The 26,969-nt window shown below is 36.1% G+C and overlaps 1 protein-coding gene across 1 annotated transcript in view; it reads left to right on the top strand.

The window, feature by feature from the left end:
* The window catches only part of CDKL5 (cyclin dependent kinase like 5), a 254,855-nt gene that overhangs the window by 196,525 nt on the left and 31,361 nt on the right, over positions 1-26,969 (top strand). The window contains exons 8-11 of the mRNA XM_072614215.1: positions 5,086-5,176; positions 8,009-8,198; positions 17,494-17,574; positions 19,759-19,919. Coding sequence (XP_072470316.1) covers positions 5,086-5,176; positions 8,009-8,198; positions 17,494-17,574; positions 19,759-19,919 — 523 coding nt within the window. The remainder of the gene's footprint in view (positions 1-5,085; positions 5,177-8,008; positions 8,199-17,493; positions 17,575-19,758; positions 19,920-26,969) is intronic.

Genomic DNA, 26,969 nt, shown 5'->3' with positions numbered 1-26,969 from the left:
CAGAGATGTTTTAATTTGCATTTCTGTAATAGTGATATAGAGAATTTTAAAATTATGACTTCATAGCTTTGATTTTTTTCCTTGAAAACTGCTTGTTCATATCCCTTAACCAATTTATCAGTTGGGGTATGGCTCAGTTTCCTATGTTTTTGAGAAATGAGACCTTTGGAAACTGACTGCATACTACATGGGATGATTTCCACAGGCCCATCCCAATGTATAGGTATTCTAATATAATATGTAAGTAAAAACAAGTATAAATACAAGATAGGTAAATATAAGACAGTTCACAGGAAGAACATAGCAATTGAGGGTAATCAAGAAAGGCTCTGTGTATTACATTGTACTTGAAGTAAAGGCATCTAGGAGTTAGAGGTGAGGAGGTAGTTCCTTCTAGGAATGGGGGACAGCCCTGCAAAGCTACAGAGATAGAAGATAAAGTGCATTGGATGATGAACAGAGGGAAAGCTAATTTTTGACTGCATCTTAGAGTATATAATAAAGTTTAAAAGGTAGGGTTGAGTTGGTTTGTGAAGAAGTGCCGAGCATTGTGCCGAGCATTGCCTATTTTGTCTATTATGATCTTTAGCCCTTTTTTCTCTCCGTAGTTGAATCATCACAAAAAAAAAGAATGGACAATTTCAGTTACAAAAACTTTTGTATGGATTTTGCATCAGTACAACTGGGAAAGAACACTTGGTTAGGGCAAATTCTTTGTATCACATAATTTTAGGAGTCAGATATCTATGATATACATAGGGAATTAACAAACATAAAAGAGTTATTCCCCAAAGGGTATAAGTAATCCAAGAATTCTCAAAGAAGAATTGCACACTGTTAACAAGTGAGGTAGAAGCCCAACTTCCTTGAGACAACATGGGCAGCACAGGCAGGGAAGGTAAGCCCAACTGAAACAGTGCTTTATTCTTGCTCTGTAAATCTCCTTTTGATAGCTGTTAGATGGACTATGAGTACCTCATTTTGTTCTGTTCTTGAAACCAGACTGTTGGATTAGGTTGAGGTGTGGCTTACTACAACGATCATATGAAAGATTGCTCCATATTACTAATAATAAGAGAAATGCAAATCCAGTAGAATCATGAAAGAGTATTAAAAAAATGGAAACAATGCTTAGAAGGACCATAGGAACTATAGGGAACATAGGACTGTTGGACACAAGCTCATATTTATTTGCTTTATGCTTCCATTTTTGAAAATAATTTGGAATGATTCAAAAAATAGTGACTAAAATAGCCATAACTTTTTACCTGAAAATCCTGTTACTGGCCAAAAACAGAAAGGTCCCATGAATCCCAAAATATTTTTAGTGGAATAATAAGAATGAGAGACAAAATATATGTCAATCAATTTTGGAATGACTAAACAAACTGTGGTAGTGTAATTGTAATGGAGTATTACTTCTAAAAGAAATGCTGAATATGAAAAATTCAGAGAAACTTGGGAAGACTTACATGATCGCATATGAAGTGAAACAAATTTGTTTCAAGAAATATAATCACTACAGTTACGTAAATGGGAAGAACAAGTACAACAATTTAAAAAAATGGAACTCAATACTATACAGTTATGATGACGAGTAAGCTGGTTCCTGGAGAATCATTGCAAAGATGAACTTTTCCCTCTTCGTTTCTGAAGTGGAGCGTTGTGGCTCTGGAATATTGAATATATTTTCAGACAGTTAATAAATTGGTATGTTTTGCTGAATTGCTTTTTTTCTTTTTAAATTTTTTTGTTGCAAGGGATGACATGCTGTGGGGCTATATTTGGAAATGAAGCTGAATTTTTTTTTCACTTAGAAGACTGACCTTTTTTTTTTTTGTACTTTTCAAATTTTATTTTAGACTCAAGGGCCAGAACACAAATAACACAATAGAGAAAAGAGACAAAAACACATCATAAACTTAAATATTAAAAAAGCATGTCATAGGTCGAAGGAGAGTTTTGAATAAATGGAGGTCAGGACAGGATAGAGGGAAATATAGTTAGTCTTTAACAGCCTCACTGTTATGGAAGTGTTTTGCATGACCACACCTGTATAACCTGTATCAAATTGCTTGCCTTCTCAATAAGGGTGGGTGGGGAGAGGGGAAGGGAGAGAATGTGGAACTCAAAGCTTTAAAAATGAATGTTAGAGATTGTTTTTACATGCAACTAGGAAATAAGATATATAAGCAATGGGATCTTACCCTTCAGGAAAATAGAAAGGAAAGGCATGTTGGAGGCGGGGGGAGGGTGATAGAAGGGAGGGCAGATTGGAGGAAAGGGCAAAAGGGCAGTCAGAATACACACTGTCCAGGGGTGGGGGTAGGAGGAAGGTGGGGAGAAAAAGTGAATGTTGAAAACTTAAATAAATTTATATGAAAAAAAGCATGTCGTGTGCATAGCAGAACATTAGAGAGGATTTAAAATATGTAACAGTAAATTTTCATTTCAAGAAAGCCTGTATGATAAATAATACATGTTGTGTTGAGAATTGTCCATCTTTTCTTTGCTTCCTTGTGAGTTTTCTTTTGTTCTGTGCTATATACTTTTTTACATTATTCTTTTTTTCCCTAACCCTCCCAGAAGGTTACAATAAATTTTAGATGTTTCTCTATAGCAATAGATATATACACACATATATACACACACACACACACACACACATATGTATATATACTTTCCCAAACATATTCTACTCCTGATCTTTGTTTTTATGTTTGTGAATAAGTCTTGTTTCCTAACCCTCCTGCCTCCTCTACTTAACTTCTACCTGCTACCTTGCCCTCCTATTACTTGCCTTGCCTCCTCTAAGGATCCCTCCCCTATCCTCCCATTCCCTTAAATCTAAACACCATCTATACCCCCCCTTTTATCTATTCCCTCATTATCCCTGTCTAAGGATTTCTCCCTTGTCCTCTCCTTTCTCCCTATGCCCTTACCATTTTATTTCTTCTGATCTTAGAAGACTTTTATACTCTTTTAAATATACATATATATATATGTATGTATGTATGTATGTATTGTTCCCTCTCAAACCCATCCCTGATGAAAGTAGGTTACCAGAGCTTCCAGTCCTCCTCCCCCATCCTCTGTATGGATTCTTCCTCTTGCACCTCAAATAATTACTCTTTTTAGCTGTTCCTAAATGGTTTTACTTTTTAAATTCATATCATTCTCAGGTTTATCCCAATGTTTCTTATGAGCTACCCAATTATTAATATGAATCTTAGACATACATTTTACATATATAAAAAATTAACAGTGTGTCCTTATGAATCCCTTATAATCAGTCTTTGTTATATACCTTATATTTCTCTTGGTTCTTGTATGTCAAATCTTCTGTTAAGTTCAGGATTTTTTTTAACAAAGTCTTAAAAGTCTGAGAGTTTATCATATGTCCATTTTTTTTTATTCAGGATAATACTTAACTTTTCATAATATTAATATTTTCATCCAGAGCCCCAGTTCTTTCTCTCTTCAATATATTGTGTTTCAAGACTTGATTCTGGATTTCTTTTTCTAATTGGTTGACTTTCCTTTCATACCCTTCTTGTTTTTCTTAGATTATTTTTTTTTAAAGTTTTCCTCTGTCTCTGTCACTTGATTTTTAAAGTCTTTTTTTAAGATCTTTATGAATTCTTTTTGAGCAGGTGACCACTTGACATTACTATTTGGGGGTTTCTTTTTTGAACCCCAGTCGTCTTGTATTCTTTCTCCTTTGCCTGTGCATTTTTTGTAGTAATAACTTAATTTTTGTAAACATCTCTAGCCCTGGGGTATGGGAAATGGTTCCTCTTGTCCTCGATCTTCAATTCTCCTCTCTAGCCTGGAACCAAAGTCAAATCTCCAACCTCTTGTAAGTGCCTGCAGTCAGAGGCTTTCTGTCCCACTGCTTCTGCACTCATGGGGCGTGTGCTGATTCCTTCTCACCCCCTCTAATCTTTGAAGCACAACTGGTTTGGGTCTGGCATTCCTTATCTGCAGAGGGTCCCTCAGTCTTCTTGGGTTCAAACTGCCAACTCCACTCATTATGGGGGGTGGTGGTGGTGAAAGTTCCTATGGCTGAGTCCAAGGCAGCCTCTCTAACCAACTAACTCCAGGGCTTGCTGCTTGTTCTTTAAGGGCCTTGCAGTTTGTTGTTAAAAGGGAATGTAACATGGAGGTGTTTACTGTTCACAGGGACCAAACCTGATTTTTCTTCTGATCTTCTGGAATTGTCCCTGGAAGACCCAGGTTGTGCCCCAATTCTTATTTATCTCCACCCACACTTTGTTCACCCTAAGGTGCTATTTTAGCTTCTTCGTGGGAGAAAATCTTGAGAACTTGGAATTTTCTGACCTATTCTGTCATCTTCCCAGAATCCTCTCATGAAAGTGAAATTAAAACAAAAGCTAGTTATTTTTTTTAAAATGAAAGTTTATGTTTTTTAAAAATGGATTCTCACCCCACCATGGTTGTAAAAAGTACCTGATTTTGTTCTCTAATAATTTTTTTAACGATATATGTCCATTATGAGGTTAGTGTCTGTTATATGTTAAAAGATTTTGATTTAAACTTAATTTCTGTCAAACTATTTTCTAGCAGTTTTTCTTTAAAAGAAACTAAAGGCCCTTCACTTAATAACTTCTGTACTTGGATTGTTTATGTACTTGAGTTTGACAAGCACTACTTTCAGTTGCTTCTGTTTCTCCCTATCTAATTTGCTTTAAGATTTGCTCGTCAGGGATAGAATATTCAAGCAAAGCATTTTAGATAATACATTCACGTTTATATATCAGTTTAAAGTGTGCAAAACACTTTTCTTTTAGCAATCCTTTGAGGTAGGTAATTGAAGCAGAATTCTCATTTTGCAGTTGAAAAAGTTAAAGTTCCAAGGATTCAGATATCTTGTGTTTTCATATATACTGTAACCAGTAAATCACTGAGGCAGAATTTTAACCAGTCTCAGTTTCATGTACAGCACTCTGCATATTGCTTCTGTATTAATCAACATGCTTATAGATACTCATATAAAAATCCCAGAACCATTATAGGTTCATACTAAAAGAATTATATTTTCTCAATGAATGTTTTTGCTTTTAGGTTTTGCTCGGAATTTATCAGAAGGCAACAATGCTAATTATACAGAGTACGTAGCCACCAGGTGGTACCGTTCCCCTGAACTATTACTTGGGTAAGTAATAATTTCTCACATTACAAAAAATAAGGCCTAAATCTTTCTTGATCACATACTATGAACCATTAAGAAAACTAAGCATTGCTTAAGTTGATCAGAAACGGATTTTGATTGTTTCTGAGTTATTATTTGTGCAGTTATGAATCGTTGCCCAGTCAGATATTGGATAAATAGCTTGGGTTAAAATGCTCACTTACTTTTCATTAGCCCTTAAAAATCATGAAACCAAATCATATACAAAAACCACATTTTGTAATATAAGGGCTCATTTGTGTCAGAAAGTATGACCTAGTCCTCATTTCAAGTATTTTGACCTGTAGCCTTCTAAGCCATCTAAATATGCTCGAGATTCTAATATTTGGGCAAATGATACCTGGGTAAAAGCAAGTCAGTAAGCATTAAGATAAAAATATACATGTCAAAAGATTAAAAACCGCAAAACATAGAGACTTCTATACTACAGAAATAAAAATCATTTATGAAAGTAAATATATCTTAGTTCATATTGTTTATCTCTTTCTTCATATATGGGATGTATGCCTGTGTCACTGAATGTTAACAAAAACATTTGCAGTAATAAAGACCTCCTACTACTGTGTCATGTGTCCTGTCATAAAAACCTCATACCATTGTGGCAACAAGGCAGAGATATTTGATCATAATATGTTCTGGTTGGTTTTAAAAATATGTCCACTATACCCATTAACCCAATACTGTAGACAATCCGTGCTGTCTACAGTATGCTGGCATTTCTCTCAATAGGTCTCCACCCCCTTTTGGTTATTCTAAAGAGAATCTGTATATACCAAAATCTCATTATAATATTATTTACCACTACGAAGAATTCTTCATATTTGGATAGACAGATATAGATACATAGATATCTCTCAGGTCTAGTATGCCTTATGATGAATTCTTCTTGGTGTCAAGTGAGACATTGTGGTATGTATTTCCTACTGATAGATTCTTTTGTTTCTAGCCTGTTGAAATAGAATAATAGGCAGTAGAATTGTGTATGAGGAAAATAGGACATTTCTTTTAATCAGTTGAGAGTTTCACATTTTTAGTTAAATAGGATTTTGTTTATTTAAAAGACTTTTAAAAACCTGGGAGGAGTTATGTACATATTAAGCATATAGTTGTATCCTAGTAAAGGATTTTGGAAACTTCATTCAAAAATGTCTAATAATATAAACAACTCAGTCTGCCTCATAAATACTTCTGCCTACATATCAGGCAACTTTCCCCTTGCTAGAGCTATTTTGTTTTCCTCATATAGTCATATAATTCAGAGGTAAAGGAAAGATTGTTCTTCTTTTCCCTCTTTCCCTCATATCAACCATTACTTCTGCTGCTACTGAAATATTATTAGTTCAGCTTCTGAAAGCAATTTTCTGGTTATTGTTTAAGGTGTTTTATATTTGTGTAATATGTTGAAATTGTATTAATATTCTGTTATTATGACATTCTTCAGACATTCAGTTTTTTCAAATACTTCATTGTAGTTTTCCTTTCTTAAAATTTAAGTTACTTTTGTTTGGAATTCAGGCAATTATGATTTTTTTAGGACTTGTATGTTTTTCATTGTTTTCTAGGGATGGTTTGACAAACACAGGTGGTTTAAAACAAATACCAGGCTTGTTGCTTCTAGGCATTTGTGTAGATTTTAGCATTGTAGTTATATTTTTATGTACCTCAAAAATTCCAAATTATTTCTCATCTATCTAACAGGAAGGTCTCACTTTCTCACTTTTCTCTCCCTCTAATGATCAACATTTTGATAATCTAAGCCATCTAGAACACAGTTATGAACCTAAAAGCAAAAAAGGCATTAGAGAAAATGTCTATCACAGAATTCATATGGCTTTTCCAGAAGGAGAGGACTTGGAGCTAATCTATGGCTAGAGGAGGAGCTGAAATTATGTATATAATAGCTGAGTAAAAGTGATGGAGGTGGGGGGCGGCAGTGCTAAGAACTGAAAAGTTAACTTGTAGCTGACATATTAGCAGGATAGCAGACTCAGAGTAGTCTATAGTCTGGGATCACTTAGTATAGGAACAGACAGCCCAAATTTCTCAGTAGTCCCAAAGAAAATAATTTAATAAAATGATATTAAATTAGTTAAATATTAAATTAAATTGGTATTAATAAATAGTAATTCCCAACTGATTCATGGATATAATTTAAATTACATTTCATTTTAAAGTCAGGAAAGTGTACCTATTTCCCCACAAGAAAGTTGAAAATGAAAACATGTTTAAAGCCTTCATGGGATAAATTTCTTCCTGGAAAATAGATGGAACAGCCAATTTTCCAGCAATATAAGATGAATGATATGTTAGCTGAAGCAAAATGTATCTGTTTTCAACACAGATAAGGTTAAATACCTTTTATCAGACTATAATAAGCCTTTAAGATTTTAAAATATAATTATAAACAATTTTCAGATCAGGAGGCTGGAGTGATTTCATTTTTGCCTTTTAAGTCCTAGCACCCAGCACAATTGCCTTGCTCATGATAACCATTCAATAAATATTTATTAATTGAATTGAATCAATGAGAATTACTAACTGCACAAACAGATCACAGAACATCTATATTTTATGTGGCTGCATGCATTGGAGTTCTTATAAGATGTCTAACAAAAATGAATTTCTGTAATTTTCTACTTCAGCTTTACCATATAGGCTTTCTCTCTCTACTTGGCACTTTTCTATTACCTTGAATTGATGCTTTAAAATACTAATCTTTCATTTTTTAAACAAAATAGTTTGGAAATATGTATTACTTCATTAATTAGTGTGATAATTATTCCTTTTGCTTTTCAGAGCTCCCTATGGAAAATCTGTAGATATGTGGTCTGTGGGCTGTATTCTTGGGGAGCTTAGTGATGGGCAACCTTTATTTCCTGGAGAAAGTGAAATTGACCAACTTTTTACTATTCAGAAGGTGCTAGGACCACTTCCATCTGAGCAAATGAAGCTCTTCTACAGCAATCCTCGTTTCCATGGGCTTCGGGTAAGGGATTTTGCTGGGGAGGGAAAACCCATACTCTGGAATTTTAATCATTGTTCATTAGATCTACACATACTAATCTATGTATTGAATTCCATTCCTTTTCCCCTTAAAATATTTACAATTCCTTATGTAGTTTCTTAAATCTCATAAAGTGTTCCTTAATAACAGGAGAAAAAATAGCTAGAATAATCATGGACAGTTCTCAAATTTGAGTATGTTCATAAGTGTACAAATTTCAGATTTCCAAACCTTTTTGTTGGCAAGTCTAATGTATATTCATTTTTTCCTAAATCTTTGAAAAAACTCTGATTACTTATATAGCATATTTTGGGGGGAATTAGATATGTGAATGCTCTTGGTGAGAAAAGAACTGCCTCACTAATACAAATCATCATCTTCTCTACACCTTAGAGAGAATTTCCTAGGGTTCTCTTCTGGAGGTTTAAGGACCTACCCACAAGGCCACAGGTTTCAGTGGCTTTAAGCTCAGGTATTCCTGACTGAGGCTCACCCTCTATCTGCCCTGCCACTCTGCTATTTAGGGATAGGGATAAGGATATAGACTAAACATTTAGGATAGAGGGGAAGAGAGCTGGTTTGGATTCATTTCCTAACTGTAAGTATGTGTGTGACTTGGGACAGATCACTTTACCTATAAGGGCTTTCAGCACCTGTCTAAGATTCTAAATTGCAGAGAAGATGCATTAGTAGAGGGAGTTTCCTCACTTGTGAATTCCCTATATCAGTGAAATCATATGTTCAGTACTAATGTATAGCTATGTAAGTAGAAAATATGCATATAATATATATGAATCTTTTTTAGCTTATTGATATAATGTAAACCCCTTGAAGGCAAAAAGAGTTTTATTTTTGTCTTTGTTTGGCTGACTCATAAAGCTTTTAGTAAAAGCACTAGAAGGAGATTCTTAGGAAGTTTAGCCACTCTTGAAGTTATTGTGTACACTGAATTTCTGTGACAGATGGACCATTAGTCAGTTGTATACTTTATCCCCCTTTCCCTTACCTCTCTTAAGGCTAGTTTAGAGGATAACTAAGTTCTTCTGATATAAGATGCCACCTGGTAGCAGGCATGGAAAGTAATACGATATGTCTTCCCCACAGCCCTATCTTCTCTTCTGGTGAATTGTTTATATTCTCTATTTCTTCTTTCACCGTTTCCTTCATAACTTAATTAGTTCCATTTCATATAATCTTTGTCACACATGCAAAGGTCCTCTCAGTTATCTCATTAGCTCACCTGGGCTCAATTATTTCTATGCAGATAATCTCCTAAAGGTATTCAATCCTAGTCTCTCTCTTGAACTCCAGTCCTTTGTTCTCAGTGGCTTATTAAACATTTCCAACTGCATGGCCCATAGACATATGTTGAAAGGATTTCCAAGCCACCATCCACCCTCCCTCAAAAAAAAAAATATCCATTTTCTAACTTCCTTGTTTCTGTAAGGTGAGGGAAAGAGAGAGAAAGTATACAACTGGCTAGCAATGTCACATAAATTCAATGTATATAACTGCAAGAGGGTTTAAACTTTTTTTTTTTTTTTTATGAAGCAGTTAGGATTAAGTAACTTGCCCAGGGTCACACAGCTAGTAAGTGTCTGAGGCCAGATTTGGACTCAGGTCCTACCCTGACTCCAGGGATCCATCGCACCACCCAGATACCCCAAGTGTTAAAACTTTCTAAGAATCTCCTTCCAGCACCTTCCAGTGCTTTTATAAAAAGCTTTGTGAGTACTAGATTCCATAACCCCTTTTATCTCTGTGTCCTTACTTAACTGAAGTTCTTGAAAAAGCTGTCCACACTGTTTCCTGTGTTTCCTGTACTCTTGTTCTTTTAAAACCTCTAAAATTTGGCTTTTTATCTCACTAGTCAAGAGAAAAGGTTTTCTTCTAAGGTCTGATGGTTTTCTTTTCCAGTCCTCAATCTTCTTCACCTCTACAGTATCTGACATTGCCAAATAGCTTTTCCTTTCAGGTACTGTCTCCTCCTACCTATTTGGAATTAAACTTCTTCTGCTTTGTTCCAGAGAGTAGAACTAGCAACAATAAACTGAAATTACAAAGAGGCAAATCAATGCTTAATATAAGAAAAATTTGGTAATAATTATAGCTATCCCGGGCACTGAGCCTCATTTTCACCATTTAGCTTTCCTTCAGTTTTAGTGGATCATCATGGAATCCCAGCCCCCCAAAGGGAAATGGACACATTTTATTAGGAAAGGGAATAAATGAAAAAACCCTGACTTAGGTCCAGTTTTATTAGCTCTTACTAAACTACCTTGGTTTCAGGAAACAGTCCTTTTATTATCCAGTCTCTCCTAGAAAAGTTATTTTAGTAGTGGTAGGAGAGGGCATACCACACTGACTTCAGTTAACACCCAAGGGTTAGCTTCCAAGTTACCTGATACATACGACAAATAATTTAGTTAAGTGCACAAAGCAAAATTACAAAAATAAATCAGTTATAGAAATAAAAGTATCAGGCAGGTTGTTATGTTGCAAGTTTTCATGAACTTCTTTGTATAACTGTCACTAGAAGATTTTACCCATTCCACAAATAATACTTTGGAGTTAATACTGTCTGATAGACACAACTGGACTGAATTCTGAAGTAATGTAATAATTCTTTGTGATCTTCATACAAAAGGATACTCACTGAGTTATTCCTGACAATCAAATCTTCTTAAATTGCCATCATCAAATAATCCATATCACAGACCTTAGAATTATAGATGAAGAAACCTTCCCCACTTTTATCTATTTAAAGCCTACCCATTCTTGAACATGTCTTAAATCTGAGTTTCCTTATGAAGCCTTCTCTAAATAGTGCCATCCAACATTAACCTTTGCCCTTTCTGACTACTTACAAATATTTTTATATTTAATTTATTACTTTATGTTAACATGTTCCTTATTTTCCTAATTGATTCATGTAAGTCTTGTCTCTGAAATTAGATTCCAAGTAGGAAATGATGACATATACCTCTCTGTATTTCTACCTTAAAACCTAGAACAGTTTTAGACACAGAGCTTATACTTAATAGATATTTTATATGATTTCAAGAGGTGGTAATAGATCTTTAACCACAGAAGCACTCTAGGCTTAACTTCAACGCTGTCCACCCCTCTCCAGTCTCTTCAGACCAGAACATCAAGTAGGGTGACTGAGTTTCTGTGACCTTGACCCTTGCCTAGAAATAGCACCCCTTTAAGACTTTAGCACCATGAGTATTCACTATTACCTCAGTAATAGTAGGCTAACCTACCCATACCATCTATTATTTCCCTACCCCTGAATTACTCATGGCTATTTAGGAACAAAATATCTCTGACTCCTTTTTGCTGTTTTCTCACCCCATCTGCTTTTACTCTGTCCCAGTCATGTCCTACCACAATCCTATCCACCCTTTCCACTTTGTCTTCTGGAAAGAGTGAATAAATTTCCCTTCAGTCTGAACATCTTCCTCTCACATTTCTTCTATCTTCGTGTTCTCAGCAAAACCTAACTTCTCCAGAGGACACTGCTTCTTTGTCCATCCTCTCCAGAACTGTCTTATCTTCACTTATATATACCCTCGGACATAATGGTGTAGGGCAGGGCTGGAGAGGGATGGGAATCACAATATTCTTTGCTCTCTGGTGACATTTCCAGACTCACTCTTTGCCTGAAATCACTTAATAATCTCTCCTTTGAATTTCACTCTTAAGGAGTTCAATACCTAGTTCACCATCTTTCTTTCCTAACTCCTTCTGTTGTATTAGAAAGGGAAGGGAATAAACCTTTATTTAATACCTACTATGTGCCAGGCACTGTATTAAGCATTTTTTACAAATATTATCTCATTTGATCATAACAACAACTCTGAGAAGTTGGTGATATTAATGTCTCCATTTTGCAGTTGAGGAAATTTGAACTAAACAAAGGGGAAATGGCTTGTCCAGGGTCCCATGCTACTGTTTATCTGAGGCTGGATTTGAGTTCAGTTCTTCCTGACTCCAGGCCCAGCACTCTATCCACAGCTGCCTAGGGACTTTCACATTCATCTTCATGCTCCTTAAACTCCCTAACTTCCTAATTCCAAAGTTACTTCAAAACCTATTACCTGTATGCCACTTCAGACACATACAGGAATGGTCACCCCCTGGGTTTTTACCATTAACAAAAAACATCCCTGACATTCCTCCATTTGATCATAGCCTTCTAGTATTTTATCTCTCCCTGTGCCTCTTCCTTCCTAAACCTCCTTTCCCTCATTTTGACCTCTAATCCCTCTTCCCTGAAGTACTCTACTTTCTCAGGCCCTTAACTTACTCTGACCTCTCTCCTGCTTTCCAATCTTGACCCTATAGTTAAGCAGTTCTAGTCCATACTGTCCTCTCTTTTCAAGTCCCTTACTTCCTTTTCCTATTATACTTCATACATTACTAAATCCCAGCTTTGGCTTGCGTCCACCATCTGTCTCCAGCACCCTTACTTTTGTGCTGCCAGTCATCATTGGAGGAAGTCACCCAGCCATGTTGACTGGGTACATAGCAGTTATCCAATCTCAATCAGGCCCTCTTTGTAGCAAGACAGTCCTTTATTTTATCCTACATGATTCCCTGTCTCACTCCCCACTGAAGCTATTCCAAACCTTTTCTTTTCAAGCCTCGCATTTAGCAACAAATAACCAACAAAATGCCATCCTTATAAGCTCTTTAAAATAAAATGTTTCCCAATCAAATCTCAGACTCATTCAGGATGCCTTGGAATATGTAACAACCATAACCCTGTTTATTAACTTTTGGATAATAAGCATCAGGTGGAGGCTTAAAACAGGGAGATACTTGCTTACCAAAAATATTAGCCACTTTGATGGAAGAGTTTCAGAGCATAGTCTAGGTCCAAGATGGACTTCCTATGGAGGGTGAGGCCCTCCAGATGGCCTTTTGGAGAATGTTGGTTAAAAATTGCAGCCTACTCATAGCCAACAGGTATCTTTCCATTGTCTTCTGTGTGAAGCTTATCTTTAGTTCTACAGAAACAGTGATGTTCTAGTGCCATACTGCTATAGTAAAATACCACCGATAGATAAAATGTTTGTATTGAAAAGAAAATGGGTCTTTTGTTGTTATGAGAAGCTTGAGTAGTTTCTCAAAAATGCTCCAGAGTACTTTCCTCCTCCTTTTCAACTTGATTTGCACTGTCTATCAGAATATATAATTTTGGGCAAGGTCTATAGGGTTCTTATTAGAATGCATGTTGAAATATGTGCAGTTGACTCCTCATCCATTTGGTCTTTCCTGTGTGGATGGAATGGCCAGACTCCTTGAAGTGATTAGAGATCTGTTCTAAAAAGCTCTGCAATATGATGCACATAACATAGTGTCACCTACAAATACAACCATCTGGAGAGCCTTACTTTCTACAAGGAATCCTTCCTCAACCTAGTCTCTCTCCTGATCTCCTTCATCGTAGTAGTAAATACTTTGAATATCCATCTCCCTGTTTTATGCTTTGCCTGGTTTTATTTTCAGAGGAGTCCTGGACGATATTGATCTCAGGACACCATTATAAAAAAGCCTGTAAAGTGGAGTTTTGTTCTTGTAATCAAACAAACAATAAGTGTGATAGGATCTTTTCTACAGTTTTCATTCGGTTGTCAAGTGGTAACGATATGGTCAGTTATTGAATGTTGTTGGGAAAAACCTTCTTGTTCTTTACAAATACTTATTGAGGATGTCCTGAATTCATATGTAGCTGACTCACATAAACATTTTCTATAAATAGGAGGGTAGAGACATAATTCAGTAGTTATTAATGTCTCTCCATCACTTATCTTTGGTATTAATAAGTTCCAAGATTTTTTCCACACCTTTATTAGTTTTCCTGTATTCAGATACCTCTTCTGTTAGTCCCTCAGTGCTCTCGTAATTCTGTTGTCTCCAGAACAGATTTTCCCTAAATATACTTGATCCAATCTGCCTTCTTTTCCCCATATATGTTCTCTTTAGTGCCGTAAATAAAAATAGTAATAACAGGCGTATCTGACATTTTAAGGTTTGCAAAGCTCTTTACATTATTGTATTTAATTCTCACAAAAATCTTATGAGACAAGAGCCACTGGCATTATTATCCTCATTTTACTGATGCAGATACTGAAGCTAAGAAAGGGTAAATGACTTGCCCAGAGTCACATAGTTAGTAAGTGTCTGAGGCAAGATCTGAATCCAGGTCTTTGTGACTCTAGGTCAAGTATTCTATATACTGTTCCACACTGCCTATTTTTAGAACCGAAAGGAATCTTTGAGATCTTTCAGTCTCAACTCTTCTTTTTACAAATGAGAAAACTAAGTCCTTATTGGGGAAAAGGTCACAATAGCTTATGTCTTCTGCCTCTAGGCGCATCACACTTTCTTCCAGGAGGTGACCCACATGACACTGTGGAGCTCTTGGATACTTTCTACAAGGAACAGAAGGGAGGCCCTGCACTACCTCTTAATCTGTAGTCTCTCATCAGGAAAGTACTATTTCTCAGTAACTAGGATGCTAGGATTACATCCTTAGGACTGTCCTTATTCTTTTGAGACAGTCTCTGCCTGCCTCTTCTCATGACTATTGGTCTTTGCCCTCTCTCTCCCCCTTTCCCTCTCCATAACCTCTCTCTCTTCTCATTTACTGCTTTCTCACAAAAGTGAGTATCTCTTTCTTTTTCTTGTAGAGCATATCCCTCAATTACTTTCAGTTACTTTGGAGAGCCCCCTAGTTAGGTATGAACTTCCATGATAGCAAAACTCATCCGAAAAGATGAGTTTAAAACACTGCCTATCAACAACAGAACAGTGTTCCTGTGGCTTTTTAAAGGGTTCCCTGTATCACCAAAAGAGTTTAATTTGATTAGAGAAGAGTCTAATTTGTAAAATATACAATTTGGTTGGTAAGCAAAGAAAGCTGTTAAGGGCTATAGATTTATAAATCTTTTGTATGCTATTCTTTTTTAAAATTTTATTCATTTGTTTTTAATTTTCAACATTCACTTCTGTAAGAGTTTTGAGTTCTAAATTTTCTCCCCATCCCTGTACTGCCCTTTCACTAAGACAGCATGCAGTCTGATATAGGCTGTTGTATACTCTTCTTGGAAAACCTTGCCACACCTTTGTATTCATCTTTAGGTGACTGCTGCCACTTGCATTTCTGGTGTGTTGTCTGTGTGTGTGTGTGTGTGTGTGTGTGTGTGTCTGTCTGTCTGTCTGTGTGCATGCATCCGTGCATGTGTGTAAACATACATAATAGTCCTTTATAATTTTAAGAGTTTTAACAACAAATAATTCAGTACCTAGAACAACTCTTAAGTAGTCATCATTTATTATCTGTATTGTATTACTGTCTCCTGAAACATCAACAAAACATACTTTGATGACTTACATAATTTTGAAAAAAACAATGAGTACTTGCACCATGGGCAATAAGATTGAAATGGTTAAGATATATTATCTTTAAACTTCAGTTATTAAGGTCTAGATGTTAATATAAGTTAGAAGGAATCTTGAAGTCCAACTAGCCTAACTTCCTTAGTTTGCAGGTGCGGAAATTGAGATAACCAATTAAGTGAGTTCCTCAGGTCAGACAAGTAATTGAATGTCAGAATCAGGATTTGTGCCCATATCCTCTGTCTCCACAGGCTGAGCTCTTTTCACTGTGTCTTTCATGCTAAACTGATGCCTTTCATTTTGAAGAAATTTTAACCCTTTTTTTTTTTTTTAACACAATGAATTTGATTTGTTGCATTCTCATTCTGTTTGGTTTCCAGCATCTTGGCTTTTTAGTGAAACTGTAATGCTTTATTACCTCAGTATGTTGCCATAGAACTTAGTCTCATATTCAGTGCCACTTAAGGAATTTTAAGTTGAGCATTATCAAGAAAATTAGAACTTTTAAGTACTGATTTTTTTGTTTGGAATCTGTGATTTCATTCCTTTGGAAATTCTTGGTGAGGAAATTCTTCACCAATGGATGTCAGCAACTGCTTTGCAACTTTGTCTTAGAAAGTTGCCTGGGGCACAGAGGGGCTCAGTGGCTTGCCTAGGGTCAAGCAGTCAGTCTGTGTCAGAGACAGGACTTTGATCTAGATCTTCTTAACATCCAGGCCAGTCATCTTTACCTTTTGCCTCAGCTGCTGATGGAAAAACAGTACATTATAAACGTACATTAGAATTCTCAGCTTAACATTGACTTATCTCTGGAAAAAAAATAGTTGCTTCTGGCATTCACTGTCCCTGGCTTATACAGTTGGTAGTTGACCTAAGTAAAATATGTTTGTTAATTAAAAACTATACATGACTAATGATTGATATGTGGGGTGAGTGAGAAATTATACCAAAGTTGTGATCCTGGATGACTGGAAGAATGGTGATGCCCATGGCAGAAACTGGAAAGTTTGGAAGAAGAGTTGGGGGTAGGAGGGTGGGGAAGGTAGCAAGTACTGTTTTGAACATGCTGAATTTGAGTTAATTGCAGGATATTCAGTTTGAAATGTCCATAGGGAATTGCCAGTGAGTCACATGTTGTATTTCTAGTCAGCCGGTCTTGTCTTTTCTACCGCTGTGGCTTCTCTTATATATGTCCCTTATGTAGAGCCATTGCTCTAACTCAGGACTTCACTTTTCACCTGGGCTGTTGCTCTCCCTGTCTCAGATCTTCTCATTCTAATACATATTTCACATTGCTACCAAAGTGATTTTCCTAAAGCACAGGTTTGACAGTGTCACTTTACTTCAGTTTATATGTATTCAGTGTCCTCCTCTCCCCAGCTGAAGAGGTATTACACCTGTATTACCCATGCTGATATTCTCACCATTAGTATTGGTATTAAAGAGTTGATAGTGTAGTGTACAGTTAAGTACCAATTAGTGTGAATGATAGATCTCAGTATCATTCAGATGCATATTTTCATTGGGTAGAATGAATTACTATATAAATTCCTCAGAAAATGATTTCAGATTATTGTGTTTTACACCAATATTTTCTACTTATTTTTACACTTAGTTCATTTACAATATTTCTTTCACATCTTTGTCATCTTTCTTCTGGGACCCTTTTAACATAATTCCTGCTACAGAAAAACTACTTTTGCTAATCCTCTGATCCCTGTCATTTTTATAGATCTTAAAAGTAATACACATATAGAATAATTTCAGTGATGTGGTTATTTTGTGGTGCTGTGTCATCTGCCTTCCACAACACATCTACAATTTCACTCTCTGCACACTAATAGTTACCCTTATGTTACATTTGCAGTTCCCAGCTGTTAATCACCCCCAGTCTTTGGAGAGAAGATATCTAGGAATTTTAAGTGGCGTTTTGCTTGACTTAATGAAGGTAGGATATTGTGCTCTCTTTATACATAATATTCTTCAATTTTTATTTTACTTGTCTTTGTGTAGGAATATACTGTGAATCATTTTGTTAGTTAGGTTCTATATTAATAGATAAGAGATTATTGCATCGGTAATCTATTAAGTTACAATAAAGGTCTTGTGTTTTAACATTTTATATATACAATGCAGAGTATTTGCATAAATATTTGTTGAGTACTCACAGGCCTTTAATAAATGTTTATTTGATTTTTATTATATGACTAGTAGGCCAATCAATATTAATTGATTACACTATATTTGGAGCCCAGTTAATAAACATATTAGAAAAATACAAGGAACTTATAATCTGAAAATTGTATCCCTTCATCATTGATAATGTTTATATTTGTTAGTTGCTTTTCCTAAAGTATCTACCAAACTTATTTTATTAACTTAAAAAAAAAAGTAAAGTGAAAAAATTAGAATAAATAAAATTTTCTATTTTTTCCATCTTTGTCATTTACCTTACTTTTGAACCTGGAACTAAAAAGTAATAAGAATATTTCTCTTTTGAGAAGCTCATTCTGAGTAGACACTACTTGATGCCATTGTGCTAATGTTGGCTATGTCTGTATGTCTAAATTGACTGTATCATAATTCAGCTGGACATGGTAATAATAATATGGATCCGTTATGTGATTGATTCAGTCAAGAATGTTTGATAGCCAGTATGAAGAGAAGTAAAACAATTGAATCAGTTGTGCTATAGGGGAATGGCCACTAGGTCCTTTTTCTTATTGGTGTTGAAGTTTGAGATAATCATCTATTTATTTACTGGTTACTTAGTAGTTTCATAGTATTGACCTAATCTCATGAAGGAATTTGTAAACCAGAAGTTTTATAACTAATATATACAGTATTTTCTACCAATAACATTTAGATACCATATTTCAGTGTAAAATTAGAACATTAAAATAGAACTGACTTATAGAAATCTGGTTTCCCCAAATCCATCTACTTTAAAATACTATTTTTGGACAAAGAGCCTTTTCACTTATTTTTAGCTGATGTCTTTAAAAACTGCAGTCATTGTAATGCTAATACCAGAATCTAAACCAGAATCTTTCTGTACATACCCATACAAGGTGGCCTTTGTTCTCCAGTTAGTAAAAGAAAAGGAATTGTGCAGCATTTGGAGCTTTGTTTGAATCAATATTAATGCAAAAAAATCACTTGCTTAGAATCAGTGGTTTAGGTTTCTGAACAAAAGCCCTTTGACCAGAAAAGTGAATATTTTTATTTCCCTTGAAACTATTGAACTCCAAATCTTAGCCTGGCTCTTGAGCATGGTGCTAGAGGGACATGAGACATGAGTAGCAAAGATCCAGAGTCCTGGATAAGTTTAGTTCTGGTGAAATGCTTCTCTTTTTTGTTGGTAGTTACCAGCTTATCAGAGGATTTTGGCTATTGAATATTTAAAATAATCCAATTTAAATCATATTAATTTAGCATTATTATGTTCTAAAGATGGCATAGATTCATAGGACTAGAAGGAACCTAATTCCAGAATGGCTAAATGACTTGCCCATATTTTCACAGCCAGCTAGTTAACAGCATCTATTACAATCCAGTTGCACCACTTCTCAGTCCTATGCTTTTATTTATTTTTAACTTACTTTAACTTTATTTCTTTATTTGACATTATTTCTATATCCTTTTGTTTTTACTTCACTTTTTTATTTCTTAATATACCCTTATCCCCCATCCCACAAGCAGTTTTTATGATAAATATTAAGAATGAAAGAGTGAAAAAATAGTTCAGCAAAATCAACCAATACTGTCAACTCTGACAATATATGCAGTATTCAACATTTCTGTAGTTGCCTGTCTCTGCAAAGAGTTACTATTAATTAAATAGCCTTCCTTTTCTTTTAGTTTTTTTCCATTCACATTGCTATAGTCATTGCGTATGATGTTTTCCTGGTCTGCTTACTTTCTAGTGCTTTTATTTAAACTTGCTTAATTGAAAAAATAAAAACTGGTTTGATTTGTTAATGTTTTAATGTTGAAATTGTGACTGATTGGGAGTGGGGAACATTTTAAAAATTGACTTGATTGAAATTTTTTAAAGTTTTAAAAGTTAAATGAATTTTTATTCACTTAAATTTATATTTTTTTTCCAAATCCTTGGTTTTTTTCCTTTAAGAATTTACTGAAGTTGGATCCAGCAGACAGATACTTGACAGAACAGTGTTTGAACCATCCTTCATTTCAAACCCAGAGACTCTTGGATCGTTGTGGAACTTCACCTTCACGATCAGCAAAGAGAAAACCATACCATGTTGAAAGCAACACATTATCTAATAGGTAAATATTTCTTTCTAAGGCAGTAGAAAGGAGAACTGACCTCATAAGCAGATAAAGTAGGTGAGTGCTCATATATAGTGATTGGTGGAACAAGGGCTCCCAGTAGCCTATTACATAGAATCAGGCCATGTTTGAAATCCTGTAGTGAGCAGCAGCACTTTCCTTTATGTCTTGGTGGTTTACTCTATGAGTCTTGCATAAAAATGCAATTATCCTTGAAAGGGTAACACATAAAGTCTTACCAACTAGCACAGTTTCTAGTCATGACAGCTCATAGATAGAGTAAAGCCTCGTGGGAATGAAGCATAGTATGTGACAGTGGTAGGGCAAAGAGTTGCCATGACAGGTGGGAGTTGGTGGGGTTGAATGATGTGAGAAGCACCTGTTTACCATTTTGCCAAGGGTGAGCCTTCTACAAATGTGTTTTAATTAAATCTGAGTTAGAGAATTAAATTTTTGGCAAAATAGCAATTATAAATAGGGGACACCTGTTTGGTATAAATCTAAGCTTACAGTTTCATCATTGGTCATTCTTTCAACATGCCCCATAAGGCTGTTGCTTATATGCTGTTGGCTATATGCGTATTACCTTCAGCTAACCAGAATGGATAGTAAAACAAATCCCAGAAAGCTAAGAATATGATTCTGTGCTACATTTAATTTGTGGAAAGCGTGAATTAACTTCCTCATTCACCATTGTTAAAGAAGCTAAAAGCAATCATTCTCAAAATAAACTCTTTCATTAGAACATTCCATTTTCCTATAATAGTGATGACATTTTAAAAGCTTAAGACACCTGATCTGTAATAACATCCTATTAAGTGGTGATTACTTATATTTTGTAAGTTTCTCCTGTTAACAGAATAATGATAGCATTTCACAATTGTTGATAACTCTTTTAGAGACTTCTGGTTTTTAATTTTTTTTTGCCTTTTTCAGAATACTCTTAGCTGAAATTTCTTTGATAATTTTAAAATACATCTTACTGATTTGATTCCAGGAAGTTTTGATCCATTGAATCAAGGACTTAAGATACTATATTAGTTGGTTGTTTATCTTGAGTTTAAGAAGTTTCATATCTGCTCAGTCCTATGCATTTCTGTGATAACTTGTAGTTTGGTTCCTTTTCTTTTCTACCATATCATTTGGAAAGGCATATTGTGGTGGGATTTGGGGCCTGTTAATCACAGTTAGTAAACATTTTTATTAAACTCCTACTTTGTGCCAGACACTGTATTAAGCTCTGGGGTTACAAAGAGATGAAAGAGTCTGCCATCAAGTAACTATCTAATGGAGAAGACAGCATGCATACAAATTTGTACAAACAAGCTGTGTATAGGATGACGAATAAAAGAAATCATTAAGGGAGATATGAGAATTAAGAGGCATTAGAAAAGGCTTTTTGTAGAAGATGGGATTTTAGTTAGGACTTAAAGGAAGTTGGGGAAGTTAATAGTTGGAGAGGAGGAGAGAGAGCATTCCAGGCATGGAGGAGAGCCAGAGAAAAACAACTGGAGCCAAGAGGTGGAGAGTCTTGTTTGTAGAACTAGTAGGAGGCCAGTGTCACTGGATTAAAGACAACATGGTAGAGAGTAAGATGTAAGCAGACTGGAAAGGAGGAGTAGGCTAGGATATAAAGGGCTTAGAATGCTAAACAGGGTATTTTATTTTGTATTTGATCCTAGAAGCAATTGGGAGCCATTGGAGTTTATTGAGTAGGGATTATGTGTGACGTGCTCAGATATGTATTCTAAGAAAATCACTGATGACTGAATGGAAGCTAGTTTGAAGTGGGGAGAAACTGGAGACAAACAGACCCACCATTAGGCAGTTGTCTAGGCATGAGGTGGTAAGGGCCTGCAGTAGAGTTGTGACAGTGTCAGAGAAGAGAATGGGGCATGTTGAGGGATGTTGCAAAGATGGAATTGACAGGCCTTGTCAACAGCATAGCTAAGGGGGATGAGAGATAGTGATGAACCCAAGATGACTTCTAGGTTGTGAGACAAGAACTGAGGCGATGGTTTAGGGAAATTAGCATCAGGGGGTTGGGAGGGTTTAGGGAAAAGGTTAAATGAGTTCTATTTTGTACATGAGTTTAAAATCTTATTCAAAATGTCTGAAAGGCAGTTGGAAATGTGATACTGGAAACCATCAGAGGTTAGGGCAAGATAAGTAGATTTAGAGAGAGGAATTAGATCCATGGGAGCTGATGAGATCACCAAGTGAAGAAGGAGAATAGGGCCTAGGACAAAACTCTGTGAGAAACAGTTTGAGAGATATGATATGAATGAGGATCCAATAAAGAGGCTGAGAAAGAGTGGTCAGATAGGAGTCAAACCACAAGAGAATGGTGCCCCAGAACCCTGGAGACAGAATATCAAGGAGCAGAAGAGTGATCAATAGTGTCAAAGACCACAGAGAGCTCAGGGAGAATGAGGATTGAGAAAAAGATATTGGATTTATCAACTAAAAGATCATTGGTAACTTGAGAGAGAGCAGCTTCAGTGGAATGATAAGTTTAGAAACTAGATTATAAGGGGTGAAAAGAGAGTGAGAGAAGAGAAAATGGAGGTACCTATTGTGGATGGCCTTTTTAGGGAGGTTAGCCACAAAATATGAACTTTAGTTCACTACATTCCAGAGCTCCAAAGCTCATGCAGCCTATCAACTTCATTCTCCCTAGTAGTTGAGCTTACAGGTATGTACCACCAAACCTGTCTTTTATCTGCTTTGAAAAGATGCTTTTTCTAGAGAAGATTAATACCATACATGTTTCCTTAAGTAGAAATAAAGTTTCCATCAGTTTTTGTACCAAAGAGATTTATTTTATCTTTGAGGAGACAGTATTTTTTACTGATCTTTGACAGAGTTTATATGTGAACAGAAACATGAATAACCTGTCTGTTTAAGAAACTATATACAAGACTTGCTAGCCTTCTTTTGGGAGTCTGCAAATCTATTTAGAGCCAGGGGTGGGGACCCTGCAACCTTGAGGCCACTTGTGGCCCTCTAGGTTCTCAACTGTGGCCCTTTGACTGAATTTTAACTTCACAGAATAAATCCCCTTAATGAAAGAATTTGTTCTGTAGAGAGGGCCGCATGTGGCCACAAGGCCACAGGTTCCCCAACCCAATTTAGGCCATTACACTTTGATAAACTAAAATACTTCCAATCTATCTTTAATTTATAACTTTGAATATTTAAAGTAGCTAACGTTCCATTGCTAAAAATATATTTTCCCAAGATATGTCTCTAGATATGAGTTCAGTGTTTAGGTAAGCGTTACCAGAAGTTTCAAAGAATTGGCAGTTCCTCAAATTTATGTGACCAGCTTTATCCCTCTATGGGTTTGTTATGAGCCTGGGTCAGATTGATTATGATGTCATCCATCCTCCTGACTTCTGTAGAGAGAATGTGAACATAAAATATTGTAGTATTCCTTTTTATGGAAACATCAACACAAGCAAATTTTCTCAGGGAATTCTATTCAGACAAAATTTTAATTTTGCTGGCTTTCAACACATTCTCCCTCTTATAGAATACTGCTATAATGCCTCATCACAAATAAAATGGAGTACGTGCTCCATCTGGCAGTGCCAACCTGGAGTGACTTTTAGAATGTATTGGGTGACTCTTTTGTCTTTTGTTATCTGAAGATTAGCCTATTCATGTTGAGAGAGCCCATTGCCAGAAGATTGGCTACCAAGGGATTAATTTTTTTTTTTGGCCATACTTCCTTTAATCACCTATTAAGGAGTGAAGAGATAACTCTCTTTGTCAGTAAGAGTCGTCAAGTCTGGGCGTTATTTAAAGTAACATAATAAATATTTGCTACAAATGTTTCAAGCCCCTGGGACATATGAATTGATCAACCAACAAAGATTTATTTTGTGCTTACTATATGCCAGGTACTGTAGTAAGCATGGGAAGATAAAAAGGCAAAAGCACAAAAGAATTTAAGCCCCTCAAGGAGCTTAAGTATCAATGTAGACACATGTGAGATGAATACAGAATAGAATGACAGTAAACTTATAGTGGAAGGCTTAAGTGGCTGGTGGGGGACTGGGAAGGACTCTAGAAGATGGGATTCGTGCTGAGTCTTAAAAGAAACCAACCTATGTCAAGAGGAGGAGATGAGGAAGGAGGGCATTCTGGACTTGGGGAAGACTCAGTGCAAAGGTGGTAAATGGAATGGTCCAGTGCTAGGAGCAAACAGCAGGTATAACAAGAATAAAACAGTGTGAGAAGACTCTAGAAATGAGCTAGGTTGTGAAGAGCCCCAAGTGCCAAAGTGAGGACTGCTAGTGTAATTGTGGAAGTAATAGGAAGCTAGTGGAGTTTATTGAGAGACAGAGAGACATGATCAGAAAGTATAGTTAGGAATGACAAGATGACTGAGTATGTGGGGTGAGTGAAAGAGTGGAGTCAGAGAGGACATTAAGTTTGCAAACCTGGTAGATGGGGAGGATGATAGAACCCTCCACAGAAATAGCAAAATTCAAAGGATGGGGGTTGACTCTGAGGGAAAATAAAATGAGTTCAGTTTTCAAACTGAATGTAATGGACATGTTGAGATTGAGACATCCAGTTTGAAACGTCCATTGGATATTTAGAGGTTTAGGATTGGAGTTCAGAAGAGAGACAAAGACTGAATGTATAGATCTGAGAATCATTTTGTATAGAGATGATCATTTAAAGCCATAGGAACTGAAAAGGTCACCAAAGGAGGTTATAGAGAGAGAACAGAGAAGAGTGCCTAGGACAGAATCTTGGACAATCGATTACCATTATGAGAGTATGTCAAGGATGAAGTTCTTATAATAGAGACCAAGACAAGTAGGGGGAGAACCAAAAGAGAGCAGTGTCATGAAAACCCCTAGAAGACAGAGTACCAAGCAGGAGGTGATCAGCAGTGTCAGATGCTGTAAAGCGTTCAAGAAAGATGAAGACTGAGAAAAGGACATTCAAATGCCAGTTAAGAGACTACTGCCAGCTTTGGAAAGAACAATTTTCAGTTAAATGATGAGGTCATAAAACAAAGTAGTAAAAAGTAAGGAAAAAGTGGAGGTACTAAGTAATGATGACTTTTTCAAGGAGTTAGGAGAGAAGTTGAAGTGAGAGTAGTTATAGGTAATGGGAATAAATAAATGATAAATAAATGATAATTTTTTAAAAGACTGAATGAGCCTTGGTTATGTTTGTAGTTAGCAGGAAAGTTACCAAGGAAGAGCCAGTACATTTAAATACAATACAATTGAATATCAAAAAGACAACAGGGATTGTGATAGGAGCAGTCTTCTGGAAATATGGGAGGGACTGGGACCACGGATGCATGTAGATGAACTGGCCTTCACATGGGAAGAGCCACCTCCTCATCAGTGACTGAAATGAAGGGATAGATCATGCAAAATTATGTCAGTGACAATATGATATGAGGAGAGAGGAGGGAGCCTCAGGTTTTTTTCAGTATATATGACCTGTGATCCTCAGCTGAGAGAGTGGAAGATATGGATCCTATGGGAAACTTGAGGTGAGACAAGGTTTGGAACAGTCAACTGTATTGAATAGGATAGGGAATCAGAGAGGAATAGAATTGCTTTGCTTATAGTGTGGATCTTGCTGAAATTAGATGACATAAATTTGTAGTGGACCCAGTCATCTTGGTTTTGTGATTTCCTCCAACTCTTTTTGGCATCTGAATAGGAGTGAAGGAAATGGATGAGGGAATAATCTGAGGTCAGGGTTTGGCAAGGCATGACAAAGGGGCAAAGGGTTGGAACAGATCAAGAGGAAGGGAGTCAGGAGTGAAGCATAGTATAGAATTGAGCTAGTTCACAAAGTGGTTGAGATTAAGAAGGGAAGAGTTTTATTGATAAGATTTATGTGAATACCATTTTGGTATTTGAGTACCTTATCTTAACTGTACATTTTAAATTCTTTAAATAGAACTTGTATAATTTTAAAATTAGATTATCTCTGCTAAATGTCCACTGTTTTACTTAGGTTTGTGTCTAAGTCATTCAGTGTTACAATTAAGAGACATTTGTGGAAGTATTAGAGACATTTTGGGAGATCAAAAGTCTCCATGATGAACCCTCTTCCAGCTCATAAGGTAAAGGAGAAAAAAGTATGTCAAAAACAAAAAGTGGAGTCTTTGTTTTTGGTGTGGCTTTATCTTTGTAGCTTCAATGAAGAAGGATCTAAAGTATTTCAACTAATGGTATACAATTGTAATTCAGTTCAACAAGGTATCATACACCTACTTCAGCACCTACTATGGGCCAGATACTGTGCTACATGTCAGGGATACAAATATAAAAATGAAACCATCCCTGGCTTTCAAGGAGCATTCACTGATGGCAGGTGAGTTGGGGTAGATATAACATGTACACAAACAGATATATCTGGGAAAACTTCCATGGGAAGGTTATTCTTAGCTGGGCCTTTGAAAAAAGTCGAATATCTTAAGGTGTAGGAATGAGGAGAGAGTGCATTCTGAATATGAGACATAATATGTGCAAAGATAAGGAGAAAGAGAAATTGTGTTGAGTTGAGGGAACAGGTAGTAGTTTGGTTTGGTGGAACTTGGAAATAATGAAACTGTAGTGTAAGATAAGGCTGGAGCAACAGGTACATAGGACCCCCTTAATGGAGGGTTTACATTTTATCCTAATTGCATTGGAGTGCTACTGGATATTTTTCAACAAGGAAGCAACATGGTCCTACCAGTACCTTTGAAAGGGAGACACTTAAAATAAGGAGATTCATTAGTCAGGCTGTTATTATAGGCGAGAAAGGTGTGATGAGGTCCTGAATCAAAGGGTACAAGTGAGAAAGACATATTTTGTGGAAGTAAAATCAACAAGCCTTGGTGGGGTTAGGAAGAGAGAGAAAGGCAGGGATGATTATAAAGTTGTGAACTCAAATTACCAGAAAGATAGTGGTTTCCTCAAAGAAAATAGAAACAAACAAAAAGTTCTTTTTGATTTCTGAAGGACAAACAGCAGCAGCAGTGGTTTAGAACCTAGAGTCTTTTCATGAGGGAGAACA

Source organism: Notamacropus eugenii, chromosome 5 (assembly GCF_028372415.1).
Source record: "Notamacropus eugenii isolate mMacEug1 chromosome 5, mMacEug1.pri_v2, whole genome shotgun sequence".
NCBI classification, from domain to species: Eukaryota; Metazoa; Chordata; class Mammalia; order Diprotodontia; family Macropodidae; genus Notamacropus; species Notamacropus eugenii.
The sequence above is the reverse complement of the archived record's forward strand: the minus strand, read 5'-3'. Positions and strand labels throughout refer to the sequence as shown.